General features: G+C 40.2%; 1 protein-coding gene and 1 long non-coding RNA gene across 15 annotated transcripts in view; one reads left to right on the plus strand and one right to left on the minus strand.

The window, feature by feature from the left end:
* LOC127579229 (uncharacterized) overlaps window positions 1-26,633 on the plus strand; it is a 121,821-nt gene that overhangs the window by 53,320 nt on the left and 41,868 nt on the right. The window lies entirely within an intron of this gene.
* The window catches only part of fbrsl1 (fibrosin-like 1), a 763,594-nt gene that overhangs the window by 25,839 nt on the left and 711,122 nt on the right, over window positions 1-26,633 (minus strand). For 7 of the 14 annotated variants that reach the window (XM_052031835.1, XM_052031833.1, XM_052031838.1 and 4 more), the window contains 5 exons: window positions 21,409-21,772; window positions 8,859-9,130; window positions 5,009-5,247; window positions 3,469-3,519; window positions 2,437-2,532 (listed from right to left, as the gene is read on the minus strand). In XM_052031835.1, coding sequence (XP_051887795.1) covers window positions 2,437-2,532; window positions 3,469-3,519; window positions 5,009-5,247; window positions 8,859-9,130; window positions 21,409-21,772 — 1,022 coding nt within the window. Of the gene's footprint in view, window positions 1-2,436; window positions 2,533-3,468; window positions 3,520-5,008; window positions 5,248-5,316; window positions 5,478-8,858; window positions 9,131-21,408; window positions 21,773-26,633 lie in introns of all 14 variants that reach the window. The other 7 variants (XM_052031844.1, XM_052031846.1, XM_052031843.1 and 4 more) reach the window with 4 other exon arrangements.

Genomic DNA, 26,633 nt, shown 5'->3' on the forward strand with positions numbered 1-26,633 from the left:
CCCAACAAGAATGCTGGAAATACTCTGCAGGTCAGACAGCACGTGTGGTGAGAGAAGTGTTAATGCTTCACAGATCTAGGAAGTTATAAATCAAATATGATTTAAGAAGGGGGAGGTGTGGAAATCACAGAGGGAATATCTGTGTTACAGATTCCATTACATTCTTCCAGTTTCTCTGGCTGCATCGTATCTGTTCTGACAACACTTTCCACACCAATGCTTCTGAGATGTCTTCCTTTTTCCTTTTCCAAGGCTTGCCATTAACCACAGGCTCCAGGGTTCTCAACTGCATCTGTTCTACTGCCGCTCTCACCCCCACCTCCTCCCATTTAGATCAAGGACTGGTTCCTGCTGTTCTCACCAGCCTTCATAATTTTTGCTATCTTCAGTGTAATGCTACCACCAGATACACATCCCCCACCATTCCACTTTTAGCATTCCAAAAGGGACTCTTCTCTCCACGACTTTGATTCCTTTCCCCCCCCATCTCCTCCAATATCCTCTCCTCTTCTCACAGCTTGGACATGTTCATGAACAAATACAGAAAATGCAACATCTGCCCTCTTATCTCTTCCCTTTCCACCATCCAAGAACTCATACACACTCTTCAGGTGAAGTTGTGATCCACTTTTACTTCTTCCAATTCAGTGAGCTGGGATGAAAATGTGACCCTGAGCTTCCAGTTGCTTCTTTCTTTAACCATCCATTCACTCTCAACTGATCTCTGTATCTTTGGCATCTTACACTGTTCTAATGAAGACCAATGCAGGGTCAAGAAACCACATCTCATCTCTGACAAAGGACATACAGCCCTCAGGACTGAACACTTCAATCAACAATTTCAGAAGCCAGCCTCTCCAGATTGTATCATAACTGGGTAGTGCTGAGGCAAGGTCATCAAACTAGAACATTAATTGTTTTCATCTCTCCACCAATGCTGCCTGACTTGCTGCGTTCTGGTATTCTCTTGTGTTTCAGATTTCCAGCATCTGCAGTTTTTAAAAAAAACCTTTTCCATTATTGTCTGGCATTGCTCTGGGCATGATGCATTTTTAATTAAATTGTCGTTACATTTCTATATAAAATTGCTCAATGGAATAAAAGCTTATTTTCTAAGGTTGGAATCTTTCAATTTATATTCTGATAAACCTGCAAAGGTACCTTTCCTTGAATGACATTTGCCTTTGTACTGAGGTTTGAATGCTCCTGAAAATGACAAGAAACCAAGAACTTTTACAAAATCTAAAATAATAAAATACTGTACCCCATAAAAATATTTTCAATTTCATTGCATCTACCTAGAAAGCACAAGCTTAAGTGCTTATTTAAGCTAAGGGCCTGTCTTCCATTCTTATCTATTCATTATTATTCTTTACATGAGATATATTACACTGAGAGGTTTAAATTAACTGCTATTTTATTAGCTATCAGTAACACTGGAAATTACATCTTTAACACACTTTGAGAAATGATATTATGTTGTTGGAAAATGAAATTTTATTCTGTTCTCCTTCTTGTGACCTTGAGTTAAGGATACTGTATGCCTGTCCATGAAATTGCCATTTGCCTACACTACCAGCCAGATAATGAATAACCTGTTATGCCTTTAACTGGCTCCCAGCTCAGCAAAGTGGAATGCGAAGACAGTGAAACTGACTGAGGTAATCTGTCTCTCCCTACCTCAGTGACAGACGCTTGAGTCTGAAAAATGGAGGAGCACTTAGCAGTGCCGACCCAGGCAAACTTAATAACCCTGACTGATCATGGCAGCCCAGAGAAAAGTATTGTGCTCAGTCAGCATGAGCACATACAAGTCAGGCCTTAAGGGCAAAAAAAATCATCTGCTCTACAGAACAGGATAATTTGCTCGTTTGAAATGGTTCCTACCATTACAATGCATCAGCCACAGGATTTTTGACTCCAAAGATGGGTCAAGTATTATTAACCTTCTGCAGTTTACCCTCAGGGCCTTCTTGTCTACTGAAGTTGGCATGCAAATTATGTGTAAATTTGCAGATCAGACCAGTCTCCCTTTGACAGATACATTTTTTTCTTGAATTATATGCCTAGAAAATGCTGTAGTTACTGATCCTTAGTATAATCATAGGTTAACCACATCAATCACAGTGGGTGTACAGTAACCATTTATTAGCAAAGGTTATGCAGAAAGCTCATAGCAAATCTTGACTTGAGATAAACTGATTATAATTTGACAATTCATTGCCACTTTCCTTTAATATTGCTGGGCAATTTAGACACTTGCCTGATTTAGCTTGCAAAATTTGGATTTAATAATTAATAGGCCAATATTAAATTTCAGGAAGGGGCAGTAAAGAAAGAACTGGTATTGTCAGTTTCCCTCTCCAGTACTGCTATCATCATCCAGAGAACAATGTTGTAATATGACCATCTTTAGTGTCTATAAGGTTCACATACCTTAGGTTGAAATGCTCCCTGAAGTGACCCAAAGGGACCTGAATGGGGAATCATGGATGGCATTCCTGGCATTGTTGGAGCATATGGTGGGAAGAACTAAAATTAACAAGATATGAAGAGTTATTTTCAGATTGAGAAAGTCATGTAATGCAAAGTCAACAGCTAAACACAAACTGTACAGTAAAGCAACCAGTCACTGAACATCAACTGTTTGCAGCTGGTTGGTGTATCTTTATCATCTAAAATTATACTACATCAGGTAATGTTTACAAGAAGCACTTAACTAGATATAGGATATGATAAAGCATAGAACCATTTATAATATCTAAAGTATGAAACATTAAAATAATTTTTATATTGCAGAAGAGTCAATCCTACTGCATGACATTTCACTTCCAACTGATGTCTAGAAAAAGGCACTATAATGTTGTTTTCTTACCCCCTTCCCACTCCATTATTTATGATATTATTAGCAGATTACCAATGAGTTCCATCATCTGATGTTTCCTAACTGCCCAAAGATAAAAGTTTGCTCCAATGAAGCAAGTGAAATATTGTGAAACAGAACTGCAATACAATGGCAGTTTTTAAGGTCCATCGTTAATGTAATCTAAGTAAGAACAGTATTTTATGGAAAAGTGTTCTAAATGTGCAATTTTATTTCAAGCTATATCAGAGTACTGGTATGAATCTGGAAATACTCAATGTGAGAGCAGAAGCCTCACCACCAACTATGCCTTGGATGCACAATGAAATTGAACTATAGCTCTGCAAGCAAATTGGAGAGACTGTCCATAGTGCAATCTGCCATCACTTTGACATTCAAAATCACCCAATCTATATCTGGACAGTCTCTGTTAGAAAAGCAAATTGAAACTTATTTGAATGAACTGCAGATGAGCTGGAAACCACAAGAGTAGAAACTTCAAATTTAACATATGAAATGATGCTTGATCAAAATGATATTTTAAAAAAAACTGGGTGCGAGCTGAAACACGCACAATGAATTCTCAAGAAATAGAGGACACTCACACTAGAATGTCGATAGAATGGATTTTCTATTTTTGGTGTATACTTTTCAAACTGAAAGGAAGAGGAAAAACAAGTTGTAATAGAATTTGTTTTTTTTTCAGCATCTAAGACAGGTCATTGTGAAGTTCTGAGGCTGCCAAATGAGTTAATCACATCTTCTGTTGTAGTAATAATTGTACAAAAAAATAGGCTAATTATCGATCAATATTATTGGATTCTGGCCATTCCAAACTTGGCATGAACTATTAGCAAGTTTTGAAAAATCAAAAATCGATAAACAGCTTTTAATAATTATTTCTACATATTTCATCTTTAAACAATTAAGGGACATTAAGAAATGGAAAATCTTCATACAGAGCCATTTGGCATGGCAGCTGTTGCTGAATATAATAACTATGTATACAGAACACATGCATAATGTCATTAATTATAGCCATTACCAGATGTCTGCCACTTAGTGAGTATAAACAACATTAATCACAAAAACATAGTGGTAGATTATACACACAATTCTTTATGGCCATAATTAGACCACATGATACGTATATATTTTGCATTAAAATACTGAAATTGCAAACTGCTTTTCTTAAACACAACCTTTTTTGAAAAATTGGAAATGTATTTAAAAGGAACTAGGCATGCATTAAGTTTGCACACACAAGTGGCAAATTAGTGTTTAAACTGAAGAAATTCAATTTTTAAAGAAGTACCAGTCAGATTAAACAAACAATAGCTAACTGAGCACCAGCCTGATTCTGCAGGTACAAGATGATTTTAATCATACATTTGCAATTCTTTCTTCTAAAAAAAAGTGTGTGTGTCAGAAGTTAAAGGAATGCTACTGTTTACGGTTCACAGAAAGAATATGTATAAAAACAGCACCTTGGATATATTATACGTTACTCTTCCACACTGGGCTACTGTGGTATTTCACATTTTGCTAGTACGCATTGGTAAAAAAGCAAATTTTTAAGATCATATTCAATTTTATATTGATGAAGAAACATTTTTAGTAAACTGAAATTTAAACCCTCACCATTGTAATAAGCACAGAATAAATGTGTTCCAAGGGCTAGAGAGGATATGCAACTTCTCTGTCTTTTGACCATACACCTTCATAGACATTGGGTTGGTTTACTATTTAAAAGATGCCTTCTGAAGGCATGATATTTCTTATCAAGTCCTGAAACAATTTTTTTTTGCTACTGTTGTCAATTTTAAGATAGGACAATTAATTCAACAGTCAAACATTAAACACACTATAGGAGACTATTCATTTAAAATATTAATTAATGGCCATTGTCAAAAAGTTCAAGTCAGAACATACGTAAAGCACCTCAGAAACACATGCAACCTTTCACATGGTTGTATGGTCAAAAGGTATCACAGGAGCATTGGAAAAGAAAAAAATTAGTGCTACTGGTGCTTTTATTTTTAAGAACCACATTAGCCAACCCGTGGTCACAATGGCAAAAGAGATGGAAGGAATTTTTTTTGTAAGGGGAGAGAGGGAGTCAAGAGATGCTCTACTTATCCTCACTTTTCTGCCTGGGGTATGCACCATAGATGGTGCAGTGGGCGGCATGAGTGGAGTCGGTGGCAGACTCGCAGGGAAAGGAGCAAACGTGTGCTGATGTGTGTGTTGATGCATGTGTTGATGCTGGTGTTGATGCTGATGAAACTCTGCCCTCAAGATTGGTGGCGGGGCCAGCGACCCTGCCCTGTCGGAACTCTGAACCAAAAAACGGTTGTTCAGCTCCTGCCTCAGCAGTTCATGCTCTGGAAGAGAAAAAAGAAACACAAGGGCCGTGGGCCAGTCAGTTGGAAAAAAAAAGGCCAAATATTCACCTGGCATTCCCTGTTTCTGCAGGTCATGCTGTGGTGGTTTTCTACGTGAGGACTCATTGGTGGAGGTAACAGAGATGCCTGTGACAAAGCACCAATCAGAATTCCCGACTGAGGCTGACAATACATGATTGGTTGGTTGAATGATATCAACAGGCTGGTATCTAAAGACAGAAGAGAACCATATGAGTCATCCCAGCAGAAAACAAACTGGGGAAATGAGAAACACACACAAAATCCACCTCTTAAAGGAGATAGCCAAGATAATGTACTTGTCACCATAAGAGCAGGCAGCAATAGTACTATTTGAAATGTGTTCCACGTATTTTAAATAAATCAGCACCATTGGAAGCTACAATTTTCTATAAATCCAAAGTGGACAAAGGCATTGTAGGCTATAACAGGAACATCTGCAACAATAAATCGCTTGACTACTGTTACACAAGCGTTTTAGAGTTTGCTCTTGGTGCTTGAAGCAGCCCACACTTATGAATACTCTGAATCAGTTTCACCACTGGTAGCATAGCAACATCAAAAGCATGCTGAAAATATGTATTTTTAATGAAACAAAATTGTTATATGCTCTTATGAGGACATGTTTCTTGACACTATTTCAGACAATTGCATCAAACACAGCTTCAAAGATAAAAATCAATTTGAATTATGTTACCTTGTAAGATTAACACATTTGAAATAGTACTTATTAAATGTCATTACCCCTTTAAAAATGAATGGAATAGTTAAATACAAATGAAACTCAAGGGATAAAATTATCAATACAACATCCTGGCCAAATGTTTCTCTGATATTTTTGGAGAACATAGAACACTACAGCATAGTAAAGGCCCTTCAGCCCACAACGTTGTGCCGACATTTTATCCTGCTCTAAGATCCATCCAACCCTTCCCTCCCACATAGCTCCCTATTTTTCTATCATTCTTATGTCTATCTAAGAGTCTCTTAAATGTCCCTAATGTATCTGCCCCCACAACCTCTGCAGGCAGTGTGTTCCACACACCCACCACTCTGTGTAAAAAAACACTTACCCCTGACATCCCCTTTATATCTTCCTCCAATCACCTTAAAATTATGTCCCCTGATGTTAGCCATTGTCACCTTGGGAAAAAGTCTCTGACTGTCCACTTGATCTATGCCTCTTATCATCTTGTACACCTCCATCAAGTCACCTCTCATCCTCCTCCTCTCCAAAGAGAAAAGCCCTAGCTTGCTCAACCTATCCTCATAAGACACTGTCTCCAATCCAGGCAACATCCTGGTAAATCTTCTCTGCACCCTCTCTAAAGCTTCCACATCCATCCTATAATGAAGCGACCAGAACTGAACACCATACTCCAAGTGTGGTCTGACCAGAGTACTATACAGCTGCAACATCACTTCGTGGCTCTTGAGCTCAATACCCTGACTAATTAAGGCCAACACTCCATATGCCTTCTTAACAACCCTATCGACCTGTGAGATCTATGGACGTGGACCCTAAGATCCCTCTGTTCCTCCACACTGCTAAGAGTCCTGCCATTAACCTTGTATTTTGCCTTCAAATTCGATCTTCCGAAGTGTATCACTTCACACTTATCCGGATTGAACTCCATCTGCCACTTCTCAGCCCAGCTCTGCATTCTATCAATATCCTGTTGTAATCTACAGCAACCTTCTACACTATCCACAACACCACCAACCTTTGTATCATCAGCAAACTTAGTAACTCACCCTTCCACATCCTCATCCAAGTAATTTATAAAAATCGCAAAGAGCAGGGGTCCCAGTACAGATCCCTGCAGAACACCACTGGGCACCAACCTCCAGGCAGAATAAGCTCCATCCACCACCACCCTCTATCATCTATGGGCGAGCCAATTCTGAACCCACACAACCAAGTTTCCCTGGATCCCATGCCTCCTGACTTCTTGAACAAGCCTTCCATGAGGAAGGAACCTTATCAACACCTTACTAGAATCCATGTACACCATATCCACTGCTCTACCTACATCAATGTGCTTTGTCACATACCCAAAGAATTCAAATCTGGCTCCTGAGGCACGACTTACCCCTCACAAAGCTATGCTGACAGTCCCTAATCAGCCTATGCTTCTCTAAATGCCCATAAATCCTGTCTCAAAGAATCTTCTCCAGTAATTTGTCCACCACTGAAGACTCACTGGTCTGTAATTCCCAGGGTTATCCCTACTCCCTTTCTTAAACAAAGGAACAACATTTGCCACCCTCCAATCATCTGGTACTACTCCTATGACCAGTGAGGACGCAAAGATCGTTGCCAAAGGTGCAGCAATCTTTTCCCTAGCTTCCCATAATAACCTTGGATATATCCCGTCCGGCCCTGGTGACTTATCTGTCCTAATGTTTTTCAATAGTTCCAGCACATCCTCTTTCCTCACGTCGACATGCCCCAGCATATCAGCCTGTTGTATGCCATCCTCACAAACGTCTCACAAATGTCTTGAAAACTAGCAATGAACCGTATGCAGGATTTAGTTTTACACTATCTTTAAGAGTTTTATTTGGCGTTTGGTACAACTAGTTGAACATGATAACTGCATTACAAAAATCAATTTAGCCTGTTGAATAAGGATTGCTCAACATCAATAAAACATGCAAAGTTTCCAGAAAATGAAATGCGGAAGGGAATCAAATTTTAAATACAAATAATGATTGACACAAACATTTTGCAATAAACTACTTGCTTTACTAAACCAAAAAGGGTGCATTAATTTCTACTCCCACATCTTCCACCTAAAGTCTACAGAATACCACGATGGCAATCAAATACATTGTTAATCCAGGACTTTCCAAATAAGGTACATATTTTCTCTTGACAGGTAGAGCAGACTTTGCCAATACTGCTTTTTAACTGAGGTCAAAAGGTCAAGAAGAACTTACTTGTCTTTCAATTTCCCCTTTTACTCTGTGGCCCCCTCCCATCCAGTCTTCATCTGACAAATTCAGGTTCTTTTGGGTGGGGCAAGAGAAATTCTACATCTTTCTGTTGGCATATTTACCTACCAGTTTACTCATTAAGTGGACTTCTTAAACCCTCACTAGATCTGTTTTTATTACATTAGTTCCTCAGTTTTGAAGCAAAGATATGTGCAATTACCTTAAATGAAAATCGTTATCACTAGTTTGAGACGCTAAAATATGTAAACCAAACAAAAATCCTTCACAAATTAATGAAATTAAACTTTGATCACATCTTGATTCTTTTGTACATTATTCAGTTACATGACATTCAGAAGCCAGTGCGATTTAAGTTATGAAAAAGTGATAGTTCATGTAATAACTTTCCCTTAAATTTTAAGTCATTTCTTTCCTACTGGGATATGAACTGAGCAAATATTCTCACTTTTAGAACAATAAAGCAGGGCTATATTAAATGAAACTTCATAGGTCTCAAAATTAAAAATGAACATTCCAGGGAATTCAAAAGGAAATAAAATATTAACAAGCAAAATCCTCTACACAATTGAACAATAATATAAGTACTCGGGGGAATAAGAATTTACACCTACCTGAATAGCCAGGTCCTGCAGGGTGACCCGGTACAACAAGGCTGTTTGACGTTAAAGGAGGTGGTGGTGGTAAGGTAGCTGGTGTTGCAAACATGGCGTGGTGATGAGGATGAGTCTGAGGCCTCAGGGAGAAATTATGTGAGGTAGCAAGGTTTGGAATTGATAGGGGCAGGACTGGAGTGGATGAATGATGGGGGTGAATTTGGGGGGATGAAGGCAGGTGTTTGGGTAAACTGATGCTTGCAGCACTGCTGGCACTGCTACTCCTGCTGCTAGGAAGAAAATTTGATAATTAGTTAACATACTGCACAAACCCCAACTCATAACAATACAATTACAAGTATATTCCAAGTACTCACTATAAAATAAAAAAATGATATTTTCACTACATACATATTAAAAAAAACCCAAGTCAATTAATTTTATAAAAAATAAATTTCACAGATCTTACCATAACTGGGAAATTATATTTTTCAGAATTCAGTGTCATTGATTACTGCTTTAAACTGCATTTTTCAGTTGAGATATTGGGGGAAGGGGGGTGAGAATGAATCTTAAATGACATTCGTTAATTACTTGAGTGATTTCGAATTAGAGAAATAAAGGCCTGCAGATGCTGGAAACTAGATGAAAAACACTGATGCTGGAGGAACTCAGCAGGCCAGGCAGCATCCATGGAGAAAAGCAGGCGGTCAACGTTTCGGGTCAGTCCTGAAGAAGGGTCCTGACCCAAAACATTGACCGCCTGCTTTTCTCCACGGATGCTGATTTGGAATTATCTGTACTAGACAAGAACAGTTACAAAACATGATTCACCCGGTGTTTTTTCCCAGCTTATCCCAGTATACTTAAAAGCACTTTCTCTTTACTGTAGTATTTGGATGTTCTGAATAGTAATTAAGGTTCAGGTTGGGTCACCTCGATAACAGTTAAATATCAGTCATCTTATGTAAGATGTTGCACACTCTGGTCTCTGATCATTCTACATTGAAAGTCTACATTGGAAACGGTCATCAATTCTTAATAAGCACGAGTCTTTACCTATTACAGTACGTGGTTGGAGACATGAGATGACTATTAAAACAGTTAAACACAGTGTATAAATAATGTTACATTTGATTCAAGCACACAATAATTTATAAATATAGGTAAAGAATATTACATCTTAAAATAGCACAGGGTGCAGGCTGTAGAGCACTAAATTCAGTAATTTGTATAAACACAGGAAGCTTTTGATCACATAAGGAATAAACAGCATGCAGTCCAATTTGAGGGAGTACTGATTTGGTATTCGTTGATTCAATAGAATATGCAGGAATATAGTGCAGGGAGGAAAGCCATGCTGGTCCATTGCTTCAAAGGACAATAACTGGCAAGAGAGCGAGAGAGAGGGCAAGAGAGAGAGATTTGGGAATAGAAATAAAAGAGCACAATTAAAAAATGAATAAAGAGAGAAAGTGGAGTTCAAATAAAGAAATTTGACATCATAGGAAGGCAAGATGATTGGCTGGTTGACATCGGCAAAAGCAGGTGGATGGGTTGCTGATGAATACTTTTACTATTAAACCTTTTATTTCTGCTAAGAGAGTTGATCTAATAGAGGCACGACAAAGCATCTCATTTCTATGGAATGCACAGCCTGCACCATGTGGGAACTCCAATGTGCTTCCCTTTACTGGACAACATACAGAAAGTATTGTCAACTGAAGCAGCAAGAGGTCAGAGTTCAGGGTTTCCCCAACAGCACCAGCACATCTACCCACAAGCTAATTGGTCCCAGTTATATTGAAACAGTATCAGTGGAAGAGCACACTCATAGTAGTGATCATAATTCAGCAAGATTCAGTATAGTTATGTACAAGGACAAAGATAAAAAAGCAAAGGTTCTAATCAAGACCAAAATGATTTAGCAACAGTGGACTGGAAACAGCTACTTGAGTATAAATCAGTTCAGAACATTTGAGACCTTCAGGTGGATGTTCAAGGTCAATGTGGTTCCAGTATCAAAAAGGGTGGGACTGCTGAATCTTAAGCCCTCTGGATGACAAGGTGCATAAAGGACAGGATTAAGCAAACTAAAAATCTAAGTCAGACAACATGAAGTGACTTACTGCAGAAAGCTTAGGAGAGGATGGAAGGTGTAGGGGTGAAATCAACAAGAGGGCATGAAAATACAAAAGTAAGTAAAATCAAAGAAAATCCAAAAATGTTGAGCAAGATGATAATAAAGTAGGTCTATTAGAGACAAAGCAGCTAATCTGGGTGTGGAGGTGGAGGATGTGGTTGAAGTTCTTAATGTGTATTTTACAGCTAGCTTCACGAAAGATGGACAGAGTCACCCAGGAGTGTGGGGTGTAACAAGCAGGCAGTGGAGAAATTATGTCCATGTTGCAGTTGTGTAAAATATTGAATGGAATGTATACAAAAGGAGAAAAGTCACTTATATTTCTCATCCAAACATGAGTACAATTCATTTTTGACGGTGGTTTTGGTGTTTCGTCTGTGCTCTTTTAGTTAGTCTGCGGAAGGCGATAGCAGTTTTTTTTTCAGGGAACATTGAAAATTGTTGGTGGTCACTGTTGAAGTTGGGTAGCTGAACTTTTCAATTACTCCTAAACGGTTCTCGTTAATGATTAATGGATCTTGTGTAATTCACTTCATTCTACAACAATTTTCATTATGTTTATTTGGAGGGCAAATGCCTGACAAGCTCTTGAAAGATGAACCATAAGTTTTCATAGTAGATCAATGTCGTAGGTTATAAGGGCAGTATCACCAACAAATAAAAGATTCCAGATAAGCGCCTTTCAGACTTTGGTCTTTGCCACAAGTCACAACAGGTTGAAGAGTTTCCCATCTGATCTTACATATCTTTAAGTGCACAATTCAGAAGTACCGTGAAGAAGCTTCCAAAGAATGAAGGGGCCAGAGATTTTCTTGCTGTACACCTCTTCACTTTAAAGTCATCTTAAGCAGACACACAGAACTGAACAAAAGCATTGTTGTGGAAAGAGTATGTAAGTGTTAACAGTGTCAATGGGTACTCCATCAGTTTTTGCCCTCCATATTTTTCTAGATGTTAATATCAAGACTACAGCAGATCTTCAGCCCCAAATCCACACTGAGATTCAGTTTAGACATGACTCAACAGCTATTGTTGGCACATCGAGATGACGATTGTGAAAGCTTTTCTTGTCCTTTAAACAGAATGACAATATTTGTGTCATGCATAATGCATATGGGGAGTTGCAAAGGGGCAAGGGAATACACAATAAATGGAAGGATACTAAGAGATGTCAAGGAACAGAGGGACCTTAGAGCACATGTCCACAAATTCTTAACGCTGAAGGGCAAGTCAATAAGGTGGTTAAAATAAAGGCATGGAATGCTTTCCTTTGTTAAGCAAGGCATAGAATACAAGAGCATGAATGTAATGGCAGCATTGGAGGATTTAGAAGAGTTTTATAAGCATGTTCCAGAACTGCAAGGAAAGATTGCATAGGTTCAGGTCATATTCTTTGGAACAGGGAAGGCCAAGAAGATTTAATGAAGGTGTTTAAAATTGAGGAATTCCAGACGGAATAAACTAGAAAAACCCACTTCCTTTAGCAGAAAGGTCAAGAACAGGTGGAAACTAGAGATTTTAAATAATTGGAAGAAAGATGAGGGGAGAAATGGGTTGTAGGGGTCTGAAACTGCCTAAGAGGGTGGTAGAAGCAGAGAGCCTGATCACATTTGATAAAGTATTTGGATGCACATTTGTAGAGCCTTGATCTATATGGCCATGGGTTTAACGCCAGGCAGGATTAAACTGGGGCCTCTTTCTCAGCCTATACAAATAGAATAGGTTGAATGACCAATCTGTGATATGAATTTTCTATGATTTTATTTAATATAGCTTTAACTTCTAAACATGTTCAAGGAAGCTATGGTGTCATTTCTGGAGAAGAGGGATTATTTTCTTCTGTTAATTTAGTGCTGTGGTAGTGAAAAAGTAAATTATTTTGCAGTTAATTTGTTTGTAAAGAGTGCATGATGCTTCACTATGCAAAACTGCAATTTTTTTTTAAAGAGGGATAATTGTGTTCCTTTCTGAAGTTAATTGGGCTGGAGTAATTTAATAGTTGGCAGAAAAATTTAGCTTTGTGGTTTTCCACTATCTTGGATATTTGAAAGTAAAGCTAGCATGATTTCAGCTAGCTTTATATCTAAAATTACAGAGCCAGTGTGGATGCCAGCTTTGGCAAATTGGGAAAGTCAATAAACTAATTATTTATGTTTGTATTTGATGTAGCAGGATTCAAATAAAAAAAATACTAAGCTAATATGAACTTCTGTCTATGGTATATAATATCCCGATCAACCTTAGATGTGCATCACAAATAGATAGACAAGTCCAAACTTCCCCGAGGGAGGCAAGCATGAATTAATATATCCAAAAATATCTATCCCTATGTTACAATTATGGAGCAGACCATGTAAGTAATGGGACTGCTAAATAATGATATCAACTTCCATTTGTAAAGATTTATACTGTTCCCCTAACATTGAAAAACATTCCAAGGTACTTAATGGGTGCATTATCAAACAAAATATGATACTGAGTTAAATGGAGAGAATCAGAATAGCTGGAGACAAGAGATAACAGTGGACAAAATAAAATGTTAGAATAGTTTACAAGTCCCCAAAAGCATCATTTGGGGAGAACATTAACTTAGGGATGGCACAATGGTGCAGCAGGTGGTGCTGCTATCGCACACTTCCAGCAAGCTGAGTTTGACCTGCCCTTGACAGAAGAATTAGGCTGGGGGTCAGGCAGGTGAAAGAAAGTATTTTGCAGAGGGATAAGTGGTGGAACAGGAGTGATAGATGTGCTCTCACAGATGGCATAGACTTGATGGGCAGAATCATCTCCTTCGGTCTTTTAAGTATGAAATAAAAGAATCTTATAGCTAAGGTAATGGGAGGGATGCCCCTGGACCAAGCCCACTGGCCGGACTCACCAGCTGGGATCCACACCAGTGGTGACCATGCCTCTTAGATCCCACCCTGGAACACCCTGTCTCGGATGGTTTTAAATAATAAAAACAAATTATTAAAGGAAAAACATTAAAACACTAACAAATAATTAACAACACTAATATAAAGTAAAATAAAACACCTTTGTCCATAGGCTCAATGAATATGATTTCTCTTTGTATGCTGGCCTTGCCTGGCAAAAGCTAAGGACCTGATGTGAAGTGCCTCAATACTTTCTTTATAGTGAGCTGCTGCACAGTCACTGGACTCAAAGACAATTCTGGCAGTGCAGTGAGCAGTCAGATGCAAATGACATTCAGAATCACATAGACTTCCAAGATCAGCTGCTTGTGCACAGAAGTCTAAGAGTTCCTGAAGTACAAATGGTTGACATCAGGCAGTTCCCTTCGACTAGCACAATTTAGCCCATGATGAAACAATAAAGGATTTGATCCTCAGTTTGGGAAAATTAAATTGGCTGAAGTAAATTTGGGAAAAAAATCCATGGAATGCATCCGAGACACATCCTTGGGCACTACCTCATGCAGCCAACCTGGAAATGGTCTATTTTAGATATGGGTCTTGTATAATAAGCTTGGGTTAATCAGCAATTTTGCAGAAAGAGATTTTCCGGGGAAAGTTGAGTCATGAGAGACTGCAAATGGGAATCTGGAGTAAGCGATGAAATGCTGTAAGAACTTGGTGAGTTAAGCAGCATCTACGGAGACTAAGGGATAGTCAACTTTGCAGGTCAGGACTAATGCAGGGTCTCGACCTGAAGCATCCATCATTCTTTTGCCTCCTCAGATGATGCTTGAGCCACCAAGTTCTTCCAGCAGTTTATCTTTTGCCACAAGACAACCAGAAGTGTGAGAATGACACTTTAGTTGGAAACTTAAGTCTTCAATTCACATAACGGGGGCAGGAGGGAGTTGGCAAAGGTTTGCTCATAGGTAAACAGAAATAATCAAATATTTTAATACATTCTTATCAAGAAATATAGAAAAGCAAATAAAAATTGCAGATGTTTGAAACACTCAGCAGGTCAGGCAGCATCTGTGGCAGCAGATAACATTTCAGTTGATGTCCCTTCAATGGAACTGGAAAGTGAGAAAATAAATTCTTTTTAATTGCAGAACGGGTGAATGGGATGAACAGGACAAAGTAAACATCCCTCATAGAGCAAGGCAGCGTCCCTGAGGGTGTCAGGTGTTTACAGAGCCATCTGGTTAACAGATTAATGAAGGCAGTTAGAAAGAAAACAAAAAGGGACATACAAAAGCTGTGAAATACAGGTCAGAGCTGTTGATGAACCATGAAACCAAAAGAAGAATGTTGGGAATGCCCAGTGAGATCAGGCAGTGTCTCTGGAGAGAGAAAAATTGAGTCAATATTACAGTTCTGTTGTAAAGTTACTTATCAAAAGTATTAACTCTCTCAACAGACATTGCCTGATCTGTTTGGCATTTCCAGCATTCTCCTTTCGGTTTTGAGTTTCAGCTAGAACTTTTGTATGCCCTTTTGTTTCTATTCCTCTCTCTCTCTCTCTCTCTCTAAATGCCCTTATTAATCTAACAATGAGACAGCTCCATAGAACAGTGGAATTATATTAGCCTCCCATTTCAGAGATATATCTCCTTTCCTCCACACTCTCTGCACTTAAAACTAACATTCCCCACCGGTCCCCAGCTCACCCCACCCAGCTCAAATGAAGGGATATTGACTTAAAATGTTAACTCTGTTTCTGTTGCCCCAGGTGCAGCCTGACCTGTCAAGTGATTCCTTCATTTTCTAATTTTATATCAACAAATGTGCTTGGACTATCTCTGACACCCCTCTCTCCTTCCTCGATCTTTCCGTCTCCATCTCAGGAGATTCCTTATCCACTGATTTCTTCTACAAGCCCACGGATGCCCACAGCTACCTCGATTACAGCTCCTCCCACCCTGTCTCTTGCAAGGATGCTATTCCCTTTTCTCAATTTCAACGCCTCATCTGCTCCCATGATGAGGCTTTCCACTCCAGGACGTCTGAGATGTCCAACTTCTTTTCTAACCGGGGCCTTCCCCCAACTGTGGTTGAGAGAGCTCGCAGCCGCATCTCTGCTCTCACCCCCACCCCTCCCAGACCCAATAGAGATAGGGTCCCCCTTGTCCTCGCATTTCATCCCACCAGCCTAGCTACCTTACATATCATTCTCTGCCACTTCCGCCATCTCCAACAGGACCCCACTAAGTACATCTACCCCTCCCCACCCCTTTCTGCCTTTCACAGGGACCGCTCTCTCTGCCACTCCCTCTTCACCCCCCCCCCCCCACCCCGGGAACTTTCCACTGCCCCCACCATAGGTGCAACACCTGCCCCTACGTCACCTCCATCCAGGGACCCAAACAGTCCTTTCAGGTGAGACAGATTCACCTGCGCCTCCCTGAATATCATCTACTGCATTCAGTGCTCCAAGCATGGCCTCCTCTACATTGGTGAGACCAAATGCAGACTAGGTGACCGTTTCGCAGAACACCTGCGCTCCGTCCGTAACCGCGATCTGCATCTTCCCGTCGCCAGTCACTCCAACTCCCCCTCCCACACCATCACTGATATGACAGTCCTCAGCCTCCTCCACTGCCAGGAGAATTCCAAGCACAAACTGGAGGAACAGCACCTCATTTTCCGTCTTGGAACCTTGCAGCCTAACGGCATGAACATTGAATTCTCCCACTTTAGGTAATCCCCACCCCCCCAACCATGCTTCTTCTCTTTCCTAGCCTCCTTTCTCCCCCTCTCTTCTTACCTTTTACCCATCCCCCGGCGGATCTGCTCTCCCCTCCTCCCCCGCACCTGCCTATCACTGTCTCCTACCTGCATCTACCTATCACCACCTTGTGTCCGACCTACCTCCCCTCTTTTGTCCACCTATCACTGCTCTGCTTTTCTCTCCTATATACTGGGCTTCCCCTTTTCCTATCTTCAGTCCTGAAGAAGCATCCTGACTCAAAACGTCGACCGCCTGCTTTTCTCTACAGATGCTGCCTGGCCTGCTGAGTTCCTCCAGCATCATCGTGTTTTTCATCTCAATTCCAGCATCTGCAGTACTTTATTTCTTTAAAAATATTAGAATTGCAAAAGAAAATATGGGTTCCTCAAATGCAGAGGTAGAAGTTATCAGTGGGAATAAGTAAATAGCAAAGGTGAATATCTTAATGCCTTCACAATAAAGAACCAATACAGGGACAGCAAGGATTTAATGAAAACAATGAGCATAATTAATGTTAGTGAAGAAAAGGTACTGGAGAAATTAAAGGGGCTAAATACTGGCAAATCCCCTAGATCTGATGGCCCATATTTAAAAATTATAAAAGTAACAGCCTCAGTGAAAGTGGCTGCATTTGTGGTGATGATCCAAACTTCCCTAGAATTTGGAACAGTCAATGTGAATTGGAGGGTAACATATTATACTGATGTTTTGGAAATGAAAGTTTAAAAAAATAGGGAACTACAGACCATTATAGTGGTATTAGTTAAATGGGAAAATGCTGGAATCAATTGCTGAGGACAGTACCAGGGCTTTTAGAAAATCATTAAAATGTACACAACAGCACAGTGATGCAGCTAGTAGAGCAGTTGCCTCATGGCTCCAGCAACCTGGGTTCAATCTTGTTTACTTGGTGCTTTAGTTTCCTCCCACATCCTAAAGATGTGCAGATTGATAGGTTAACTGACACTGAATTGCTCTAGTGTGTAGGTGAGTTGTAGAATTTGTGAAGAGTTAATGGGAATATGGGGAGAAAAAAGATGAAATTAATTTAAAACATATTTCTCTGTTGTATGACCCTACAATTGAAGGATTAATTTGCTAATTTCAATTTTGAGTTTGTGACTAGCAATGTAGATAAGGGGAACTAGTGAATTCAACACACAAATTTTCAAAAACCATTTGATAAAGATTGGGTGGTGCTTAAAGGGCAGAAAGCTGGAAAATAAAGTGTCATTTTCCAGTTGCTAGGCCATTACCAGTGGGAAGCCACAAAAATCTGTACTGGAGCCTTATCTATTTACAACATAATATATAAAAGGATTCAATGTTATATATCCAAGTTTGCCAATTAGGTGGAAGTGTGACCCGTGAAGAGGAAGGTCTGCGAAGTGATACAGATAAGTTAACTGAATATGGAAAAATGGTGACAGAGTAAGAGGTTAATCTTTTTAATTAAAAAGAATTTTAAAAAATGAACAGAAATGACCAAATATAAGCACACAGAGACCTGGTTGCACTTGCTTACAAATTGTAAAGAAAAATAACAGTCACATAATTAGAAAGGCAATTGGTATGCTGATCTTTTTTGCAAAGGCATTCAAGTACAAGAATAAGGATGTTTTCTGAGACAGAAGCCGGCACAGATTCAATAGGCTGAATGGCCACCTACTGTCAGATTATGATTTGATATATTTGCCATTATAGCAGTGCAGCATAGCTCCATTAGACTAATTCTTGGGATAAAGTCATAGAGTTATACAGCATAGAAATAGGCCCTTCAACCTAATTCATCCATGCCAACCAAGATGCCTTCCTGAGTTGGTCCCATTTGTCTGCATTTGGCCCATATCCATGAACCTGTCTAGATGTCTTTTAAACATTGTAATTGTACCCACCTCTACCACTTCCTCTGGCAGCTCGTTCCATATATCCACCACCCAAAAACTTGCCTCTCAGACCCTCTAAATCAGCTTAAACCCATGTCTTTCTAGTTTTAGACTACCCTACTCTGGGGAAAAAGGCTGTGTGATCATCCACCTTATCTATGCACCTCATGATATTATCAACTTCTATAAGGTCACCCCTCAGCCTCCTTCACTCCAAACAGTCCCAGCCTATCCAGTCTTCCCTCGTAACACAAGCCTGCCAGTCCTGGCAACGTCCTTGTGAATCTTTTCTGCACCTTCTCTAGCTTGATCACATCCTTTCTATAAGTATGGCACCCAGAACTGCACACAATATTCTAAGTGTGGCCTCACCGATGTCCTATACAGCTGTAACATAACATCCTAACTCTTGTAACTCAGTGCCCTCTCTGATGAAGGCAAGCATGCTCTACACCTTCTTCTGTCTTGTCTACCTGTGTCACCACTTTCAGGGAACTATATACCTGTACCCCTTGGTCTCTGTGTTCTATAACACTCTCCAGAGCCCTGTCAATTTGCTGTGCACATCCTGTTCTGGTTTCACTTCCCAAAAGGCATCACTTCACACTTGTCCAAAATAAATTCCACCTGCCATTTCTTCATCTAGATCCTATTGTAACCTTAAATAACCTTCTTCACTGTCCACCATACCAGCAATTTTAGTGCCATCTGCAAACTTACTAATTATGCATTCTCACCCAATTAGTTAATAGATATATGACAAACCACAGGGTACCCAGCACCCATCCCTGTGGTACACTGGCCTCCAATGGGATAAACGACCCTCCACTACCACCCTCTGATTCTTTCCAGCAAGACAATTTTGTATCCAACTGGCTAGTTCATCCTAGATCCCATGTGATCTCACATTCCAGACCAGTTTACCTTGTGGGACCTTGTCAAAAGCCTTGCTAAAGTTAGTGTAGACAATGTCTACTGCCCTGACCTCATCAATCCTTGATCATCTCTTCAAAAAATTCAATTAAATCCATGAGACATGATTTCCTAGACACAAAGCTACGCTGAATATACCTAGTCAGTCCCTGCCTTTCCAAATGTAGATAGATCCTGTCTAAAATACCTCCAGTGACTTGTTTTTTTTGGCTCTAAATCCTGTCTCTCAGAATACTCTCCAGTAACTTGCCCACCACTGATCAAGGCTCAGTGGTCTGTAGTTCCCTGGCTTGTCCTTGCAGCCCTTCTTAAATAAAGGCACAACACTAGCCACCTTTCAGGTACCTCATCCGTGGCTATGGAAGATATAAACATCTCTACCAGGGTCCCAGCAATTTCTTCACTTGCTTCCCACAATGTCCTAGGGTACAACTTGGTCAGGCCCCAGGGATCTATCCACTTTTATGCACCTCAAGGCCACCAACACTTTCATAATATTGATATTTTATCATTATTCTCTTCCCTGAATTCCCTGCCTTCAGTGAGCTTCTCCACTGTAAAATACAAACAACAAGTATTCATTTAAGACCTCGCCTACCTCCCATGATTCCACACAAACAGCCACATTGATCCTTAAGGGGACCTGTTCTTTTCCTAGATACCCAATGACGTTAAATAGGTTGGAGTTGAGAAAAACGAGAGGCTATTTGAAGAGGGATTGATTGAATAGATATCAAGAGGCAGCTCTTTCTAACTGGAGAGTTTAAGTCTATGGTGTACACCTCAAGATAGCTGGTTAATCATTTAGTAGTGAGACGAGGAGAAATTCCTGTACTTCGAGGGAGATAGCTGCTTATATATTGAGCATATTAGAAGCTAAAATTGTTAGATTTATGGACAATGAAGGAACCATAGGGAGGGCAGAAGTGGAGTTGAGGTGATGGATCAGCTATGATTCTTAAAATAGTAGTGAAGGCTCAAGGGGCAAAATGGCTTACTCCTACTCTAAACCCTATATTAAGAGACCAGAACTGGAGAAATGCAGAGATTGTAAGATTGGAAAAGACTGCTAAATGTTACAAGGATAAAGATGGACAAGACCACAGGGATATGAACATGAAGATAATAACAGTTTTAGTTGCTGTGGGACTGTTGTAGGCTGTGAGAGGCCTGATGGGCCAGTGGTACCTAGAATGAATTGGGTTATCGGCAACAGAATTTGGATTAGCTCAAGATAAAAGAGAGGCGGCTGATCAAGAGAACACTGCAATTGTCAGAGATTTCAAAAGCAAATAGGCTGAAACAGAGGGGGAGAAAAAAGAACTCAAAGAGAAGGATACAGGTGGTTTTGGTCAGACTGGATGCGTCATTTGAAGCTTATCTCAGGGTGAAGCAGATTACCGAATTTGCAAGAAGTCCAGCTCAAATGATAAGATCTTCCCAACCATACTACTGCTGATTGAATTTGCAATTTTCCTTAAGCAATGTTTATGGTTTATATACAACTAAACAAGAGACTTATTTGTCAATCTTGTGCTTAATCTTTCAAGTTTTTGGTGATGGGAGTCGGGTAATAGGAAGAAACATCCATTATTGTGTGTTAGGCTTCAAGAAATTACCGAAATTGATACTTATTCAAGGTTTTGATGCTCAATCTGTATAAAGCTATGCATGTTTTAAAAACAATTGGACTGAAAAGAAACAGGTCTTGGGTCAAAATTCTTCTTAGAGTTCCTAGTAGGAAATAGGAAAAGCACCACGATGCAATAAATTTGTGCGCCCTACCATTGAAGTTCCGGTTCCATACAAGGATAGAATTGTGTTACACCCCTGACCTGATTGTGATACTGAGTCAGAAACAGAAAGTGATCTGGTTGTTAGCATGAGCACTCCTCACCCAGAGTACAACAAAAAACTCTGTAGATTCTGAAAGTAATGCAATATTCACTCTACTTACCTGATACTATTAAGACTGCTGAAAGGTATCTGGTGGTGAATCTGGTGATGTGAAGGAGGCTGTGTATGAATCTGAGGCAAAGGATAATGCTGCAGTTGTGGTTGTAACTGTGGCGTTGGTTGTCTTGATTGTGGCTGTGATGGATATATGGCCTCCTTTACTGTAGGACTTGCCGTGCTATTGGAAACACACGCTGAAGGTGGTGGTGGTACCACAACAGCTGGTGGGCTTGGGGCCAACGGCACAAAGGGTGTCTCTTTGCTCTGTTCCTGGCTACGCTCTAGTCCAGATATCTTGGAAACCCCTGGTCCTTTTGTTTCAGGTTTCTCATTCGATGTCAGACTGCTTCCAGTGAAGCTTGGACCTAGGAAATTAGAATAAACCAAAACCTTTTTTGAAGTAGTTGTGCAGTACATTTCCATGCTTAACCATCGTCAGCTAATTCCACCTCTCTGAGGAATAAAGTCAGCTTTAATATCTCACTCCTAATTATAGTTAAATGCCTGTCGATTCAAGAGTTCACCAAGCACACATTCTAGCATAAAATGATTATGTTGCAGTTGAGCTCTGAAAAGTTCACAGCCTTTTCCCACTGTGCACTGATCAAAATCCTCAACTAATTCATGCCTGTTAATATTTAAGGATTAATTAAATGTAGGGTTTTTATCACAAATGTAATAGCAATTCCCACAATTTATTAAAATCTACCTGTTTAAACCGCCAAAGAGGCCAATCTCCCAGCCCTGCGGTCCAAGCATAATCCATTTGCACAAATTACAATCAAATGAATATGAGGGTGGCAAAGCAGCATGGATATTAACACTAATTGTTGTCTAGCTTCACACAGCACAGCCTTGCTGCAATTTACTTAATGAAAATCTGTTTAGTTTAATTGCTTTGATACTATTCCCTTTATCTCAATGAACGTATGCATTAAGCCAGCTTCACCGGCTGCACTGCTACAGTAATGCTCTACACGAGAAGCTAACAGGAAGAAAGGCCAGTATTCATGTCCCCGGGCCTAATCTTTTCACTCAAAAGAAATCACATTCCAGCTGGCTTAAAACAGTCTGAATTAGAGAATCTTAAGTACACAAAGGCAAGTGTAATGAAAAACATCTTTGGAAACAGAAGTTAAACTTAAGGTATTAAGGGAATTTGCAACAAAGCTTACAGATTCACTTTTAATTTATTTTTCCTGTATTTTCAAGCAACTACTATGGATTTTATTAAATTTCCTTATTCTCCACTATGTGATCCCTCCCAACTAAGAGGCATTTTACTGTCAGTTTTCCTGTAAGACTCCACCTGTAACTGACAAAAACTAATATTTTCCCTTCCAATTTTCATGCAAGGGAAAGCAGTTTCTGTAAACAACCCGACTGAGATAAGGACGTGGCAACTGAGGAATATCAGGCAGATGCCAGAATTTTGCCACTGTGGCACCATCTGCGCATTTAGCTGCCAGTTTTAAATGTCTGTATGCCTTACAGTACTTCCGTCAATGGTCTGTCCCTATAATTTGCAATTTCCTTCCTAAACCATTCTCTCCCCACTTTCCCCTTCTTCATTAAGGCACTATCAGAGTGAAAGGCAAATCTGACAGTAGGGAACCTTGGAATGACAAGAGATACTGAGGCCATGGCCAGGAATATGAAGCAGGCATGGGTCAGATACAGACATCTGGTATCATAAGAACATAAGAAATAGGTGCAGGAGTAGGTCATTTGGCCCGTTGACTCTGCTCTGCCATTCAATAAGATTGTGGCTGATCTGGCCATGGACTCAGATCCACCTACCTGCCTTTACCCCATAACCCTTAATTCCCCTACTATGCAGTAATCTATCTGTGCCTTAAATGTATTTAATGAGGTAGCCTCCACTGCTTCCCTGGGCAGAGAATTCCACAGATTCATTACTCTCTGGTAAAAGTAGTTTCTCCTCATCTCTGTCCTTAATCTATTACCCTGAATCTTGAGGCGATGTCTGCTAGTTCTAGTCTCATTTATCAGTGGAAACAACCTTCTTGCCTCTATCTTGTCTATCCCTTTCATAATTTTATATGTTTCTACAAGATCCCCTCTCATTCTTCCGAATTCCAGCGAGTATAGTCCTAGGCGATTCAATCTATCCTCATAGGCTAACCCCCTCATCTCCGGAATAAACCTGGTGAACCTCCTCTGCACTGCTCCCAAAGCCAGTATATCTTTCCCGAAGTAAGGAGACCAGAACAGCACACAGTACTCCAGATGCCACCTCACCAGTACCAGCATAACCTCCCTGCTCTTAAATTCAATCCTTCTAGCAATGAAAGCCAGCATTCCATTTGTCTTCTTGATAACCTGTTGCATCTGCAAACCAACCTTTTGCGATTCATGCAGAAGTGAATCTCTGAAGGAGTATAGAGGATGCAGGAGTGTACTCAATAAGGAAACCAGGAGAGCAAAAAGGGGGCATCAGGTCGCTTTGGCAGAGAAGATTAAAGGAGAATCCAAAGAGATTTTATATTAAGAGAAAAAGAGTAACTAAAGAGAAAACCGGGCCCCTCAAAGACCAAAGTGGACATTTGTGTGTGGAGCCACAGGAGGAGATGGGCAGGGTCCTCAATAAATATTTCTTCTGTTTTTACTGTGAAGACAGACATGAAGACTTTGGAATGAGTGAAAGTTAATGTGGATGTCTTGGGGATAGTCTACATTAGAGGAGGTGCTAGACGTCTTAAAATGTACGAAGGTAGACAAATCTCCAGGGCCTGACCAGGTATATCCAAGAACACTGTGGAAGGCTAGAAAAGAAATTGCAGGAGCCCAGGCTGAGATACTTGCATCATTGTTAACCACAGGTGAGGTGCCAGAAGAATGGAGGCAAGTGAATGTTGTGCCTTTATTTAAGGAGGGCTACAAAGAAAACCTGGGGACTATAGACCAATAGGCCTAATATCTGTGGTAGGCAAGTTACTGGAGAGGATTCAGAGGGATAAGATGTACATATATCTGGAAAGACAGGAATTGATTAGGGGTAGTCGGCACGACTTTCTGCGTGGGAGATCATGCCATACCAACTGGATTGGAGTTTTTTTTTGATGAAGTGACCAAGAAGGTCGATGAGGGCAGGGTAGCAGACTAAGGTCTATATGGACTTCAGTAAGGCCTTTGATAAAGTTCCACATGGTAGTCTGCTCTGGAAGGTTAGATTGCTTGGAATCCAGGGAGAGCTGGCTAATTGGATATTCAATTGGCTTGATGGTAGGAGGCAGAGGGTGATGGCAGAATGTTGTTTCTTCGATTAGAGGCTTATGACTAGTGATGTGCCTCAGGGGTTGGTGCTGGGCCCATTGCTGTTTGTCATCTATATTAATGATTTGGATGAGAATGTACATGGCATGGTTAGTAAGTCTGCAGATGACACTGAAATAGGTGGTATCATTGATAGTGAAGGTTATCAAAAATTATTGGGGGGGGGGGTGCGTGGGTGGGATCTTGATCAGCTGGGTAAGTCGGCCAAGGAATGTCAAATGGAGATAATTTAGATAAGCGTGAGGTATTGCATTTTGGAAAGTCAAATCCAGGTAGGACTTTCACAGTAAACTGTAAGGGCCCTGGGGAATGTTGTAGAACAGAAGGCCTTGGAGTTCAGGTAGATGGTTCCACGAAAGTTGAGTCACAGGTAGACAGGGTGGTGAAGGTGCTTTTTGACACGCTGACCTTCATCAGGGCATTGAGTATAGAAGTCAGGAGGTTATGTTGCAGTTGTACAAGATGCTGGCAAGGCCACACTGGAGTACTGCATTCGGTTTTAGTCAAGCTGCTGTTGGAAAGATGCTATTAAATTGGAAAGAGTGCAGAAAAGATTTACAATGATGTTTCCAGGATTTGAGTGACTGAGTTAAAGGGAAAGGCTAGACAAACTAGGACTCTTTTCCTTGAAGTGGAGGACACAGAGGTGTATAAAACCATGAGGGGCATAGATGAAATGAATTCACTCAGTCTTTTTCCCAGGGTTGGGGAATCAAGAACTAGAGGGTGTAATACACACACATACATAGACACACACATACATATACAAAGAGGGTGGTACATATATGGAATGAGCTCCCCGAGGAAGTGGTTGAAGCAGGTACAATACAAATTTTAAAAGTCAGTTGGACAGTTACATGGATAGGAAAAGTTTAAAAGGTTATGGGCCAAATGCAGGCAAATGGGACTAGCTTGGATGGGCATCTTGATTGGCATGAACCAGTTGGGCAGAAGGGCTTGTTTCAGAGCTATATGACTCCACTGATTTAAGCACACCTTCAGTCACATAAGAAATAGAAGCCAGAGGAGGTCATTTGGCTCCCTGGTTCTATTCACCATTCAATAAGATCATAAATGATCTTTTTAATCAGTGCCACTTTCCAGTACTAACTCCATATCCCTAATATTCAAAAATGTATTGATCTCCATCTTGAATATACTCAATAACTGAAGCTCCAGTCAGATTGAGTAGAGGATTCCAGAAATTCATTACTCTCGTGAAAAAGTTTCTTTTCATCTGAATCCTCAATGACATGTTATTTTGAGATAGTAACTTCCAATTCTATACATCTTAGTCAGAGGAAACATCATCTCTACATCCTTCCTATCAGGTGCCAGAACATATGTCAATGAAATCACTTCTTATTCTTCTAAACTTAAGTGTATGGATCCTGTCTGAACAGAGAATATAGAACAAGCACAGGAACAGGCTATTTATGCCGAGCACAAATGCCAAATTAAACTAAATCTCTTCTGCCTGATCCATATCCTTCCATTACCTGCATTTTCATGAGCCCATCTAAAAGCATCCTAAATGCCACTATCGTATCTGCTTCCACCACTACCCCAGGCAGCCCTTTCCAGGCACCCACCACTCTCTATGTAAAAAAAATTTGCCCCGCCATCTCCTTTAAACTTTCCCCCTCTCACCTTAAATATTAGACATTTTGACCCTGGGAGAAAGATTCTGACCATCTATGCAATCTATGCCTTTTATAATCTTATAAACTTCTATCAGATCTCCCCTCAGTCTCTGACCCTCCAGAGAAAACAACCCAAGTTTGCCGAACCTCTCCTTATAGCTTATATCTGCTAATCCAGCCAGTATCCTGGTAAACCTCTTCTATACCCTTTCCAAAGCCTCCACATCCTTTCTGTAATGGGGCGACCAGAATTGCATACAATACTCCAATTGTGGCTGAATCAAAG

This window comes from Pristis pectinata, chromosome 17 (assembly GCF_009764475.1).
Source record: "Pristis pectinata isolate sPriPec2 chromosome 17, sPriPec2.1.pri, whole genome shotgun sequence".
Lineage (NCBI taxonomy): Eukaryota > Metazoa > Chordata > Chondrichthyes > Rhinopristiformes > Pristidae > Pristis > Pristis pectinata.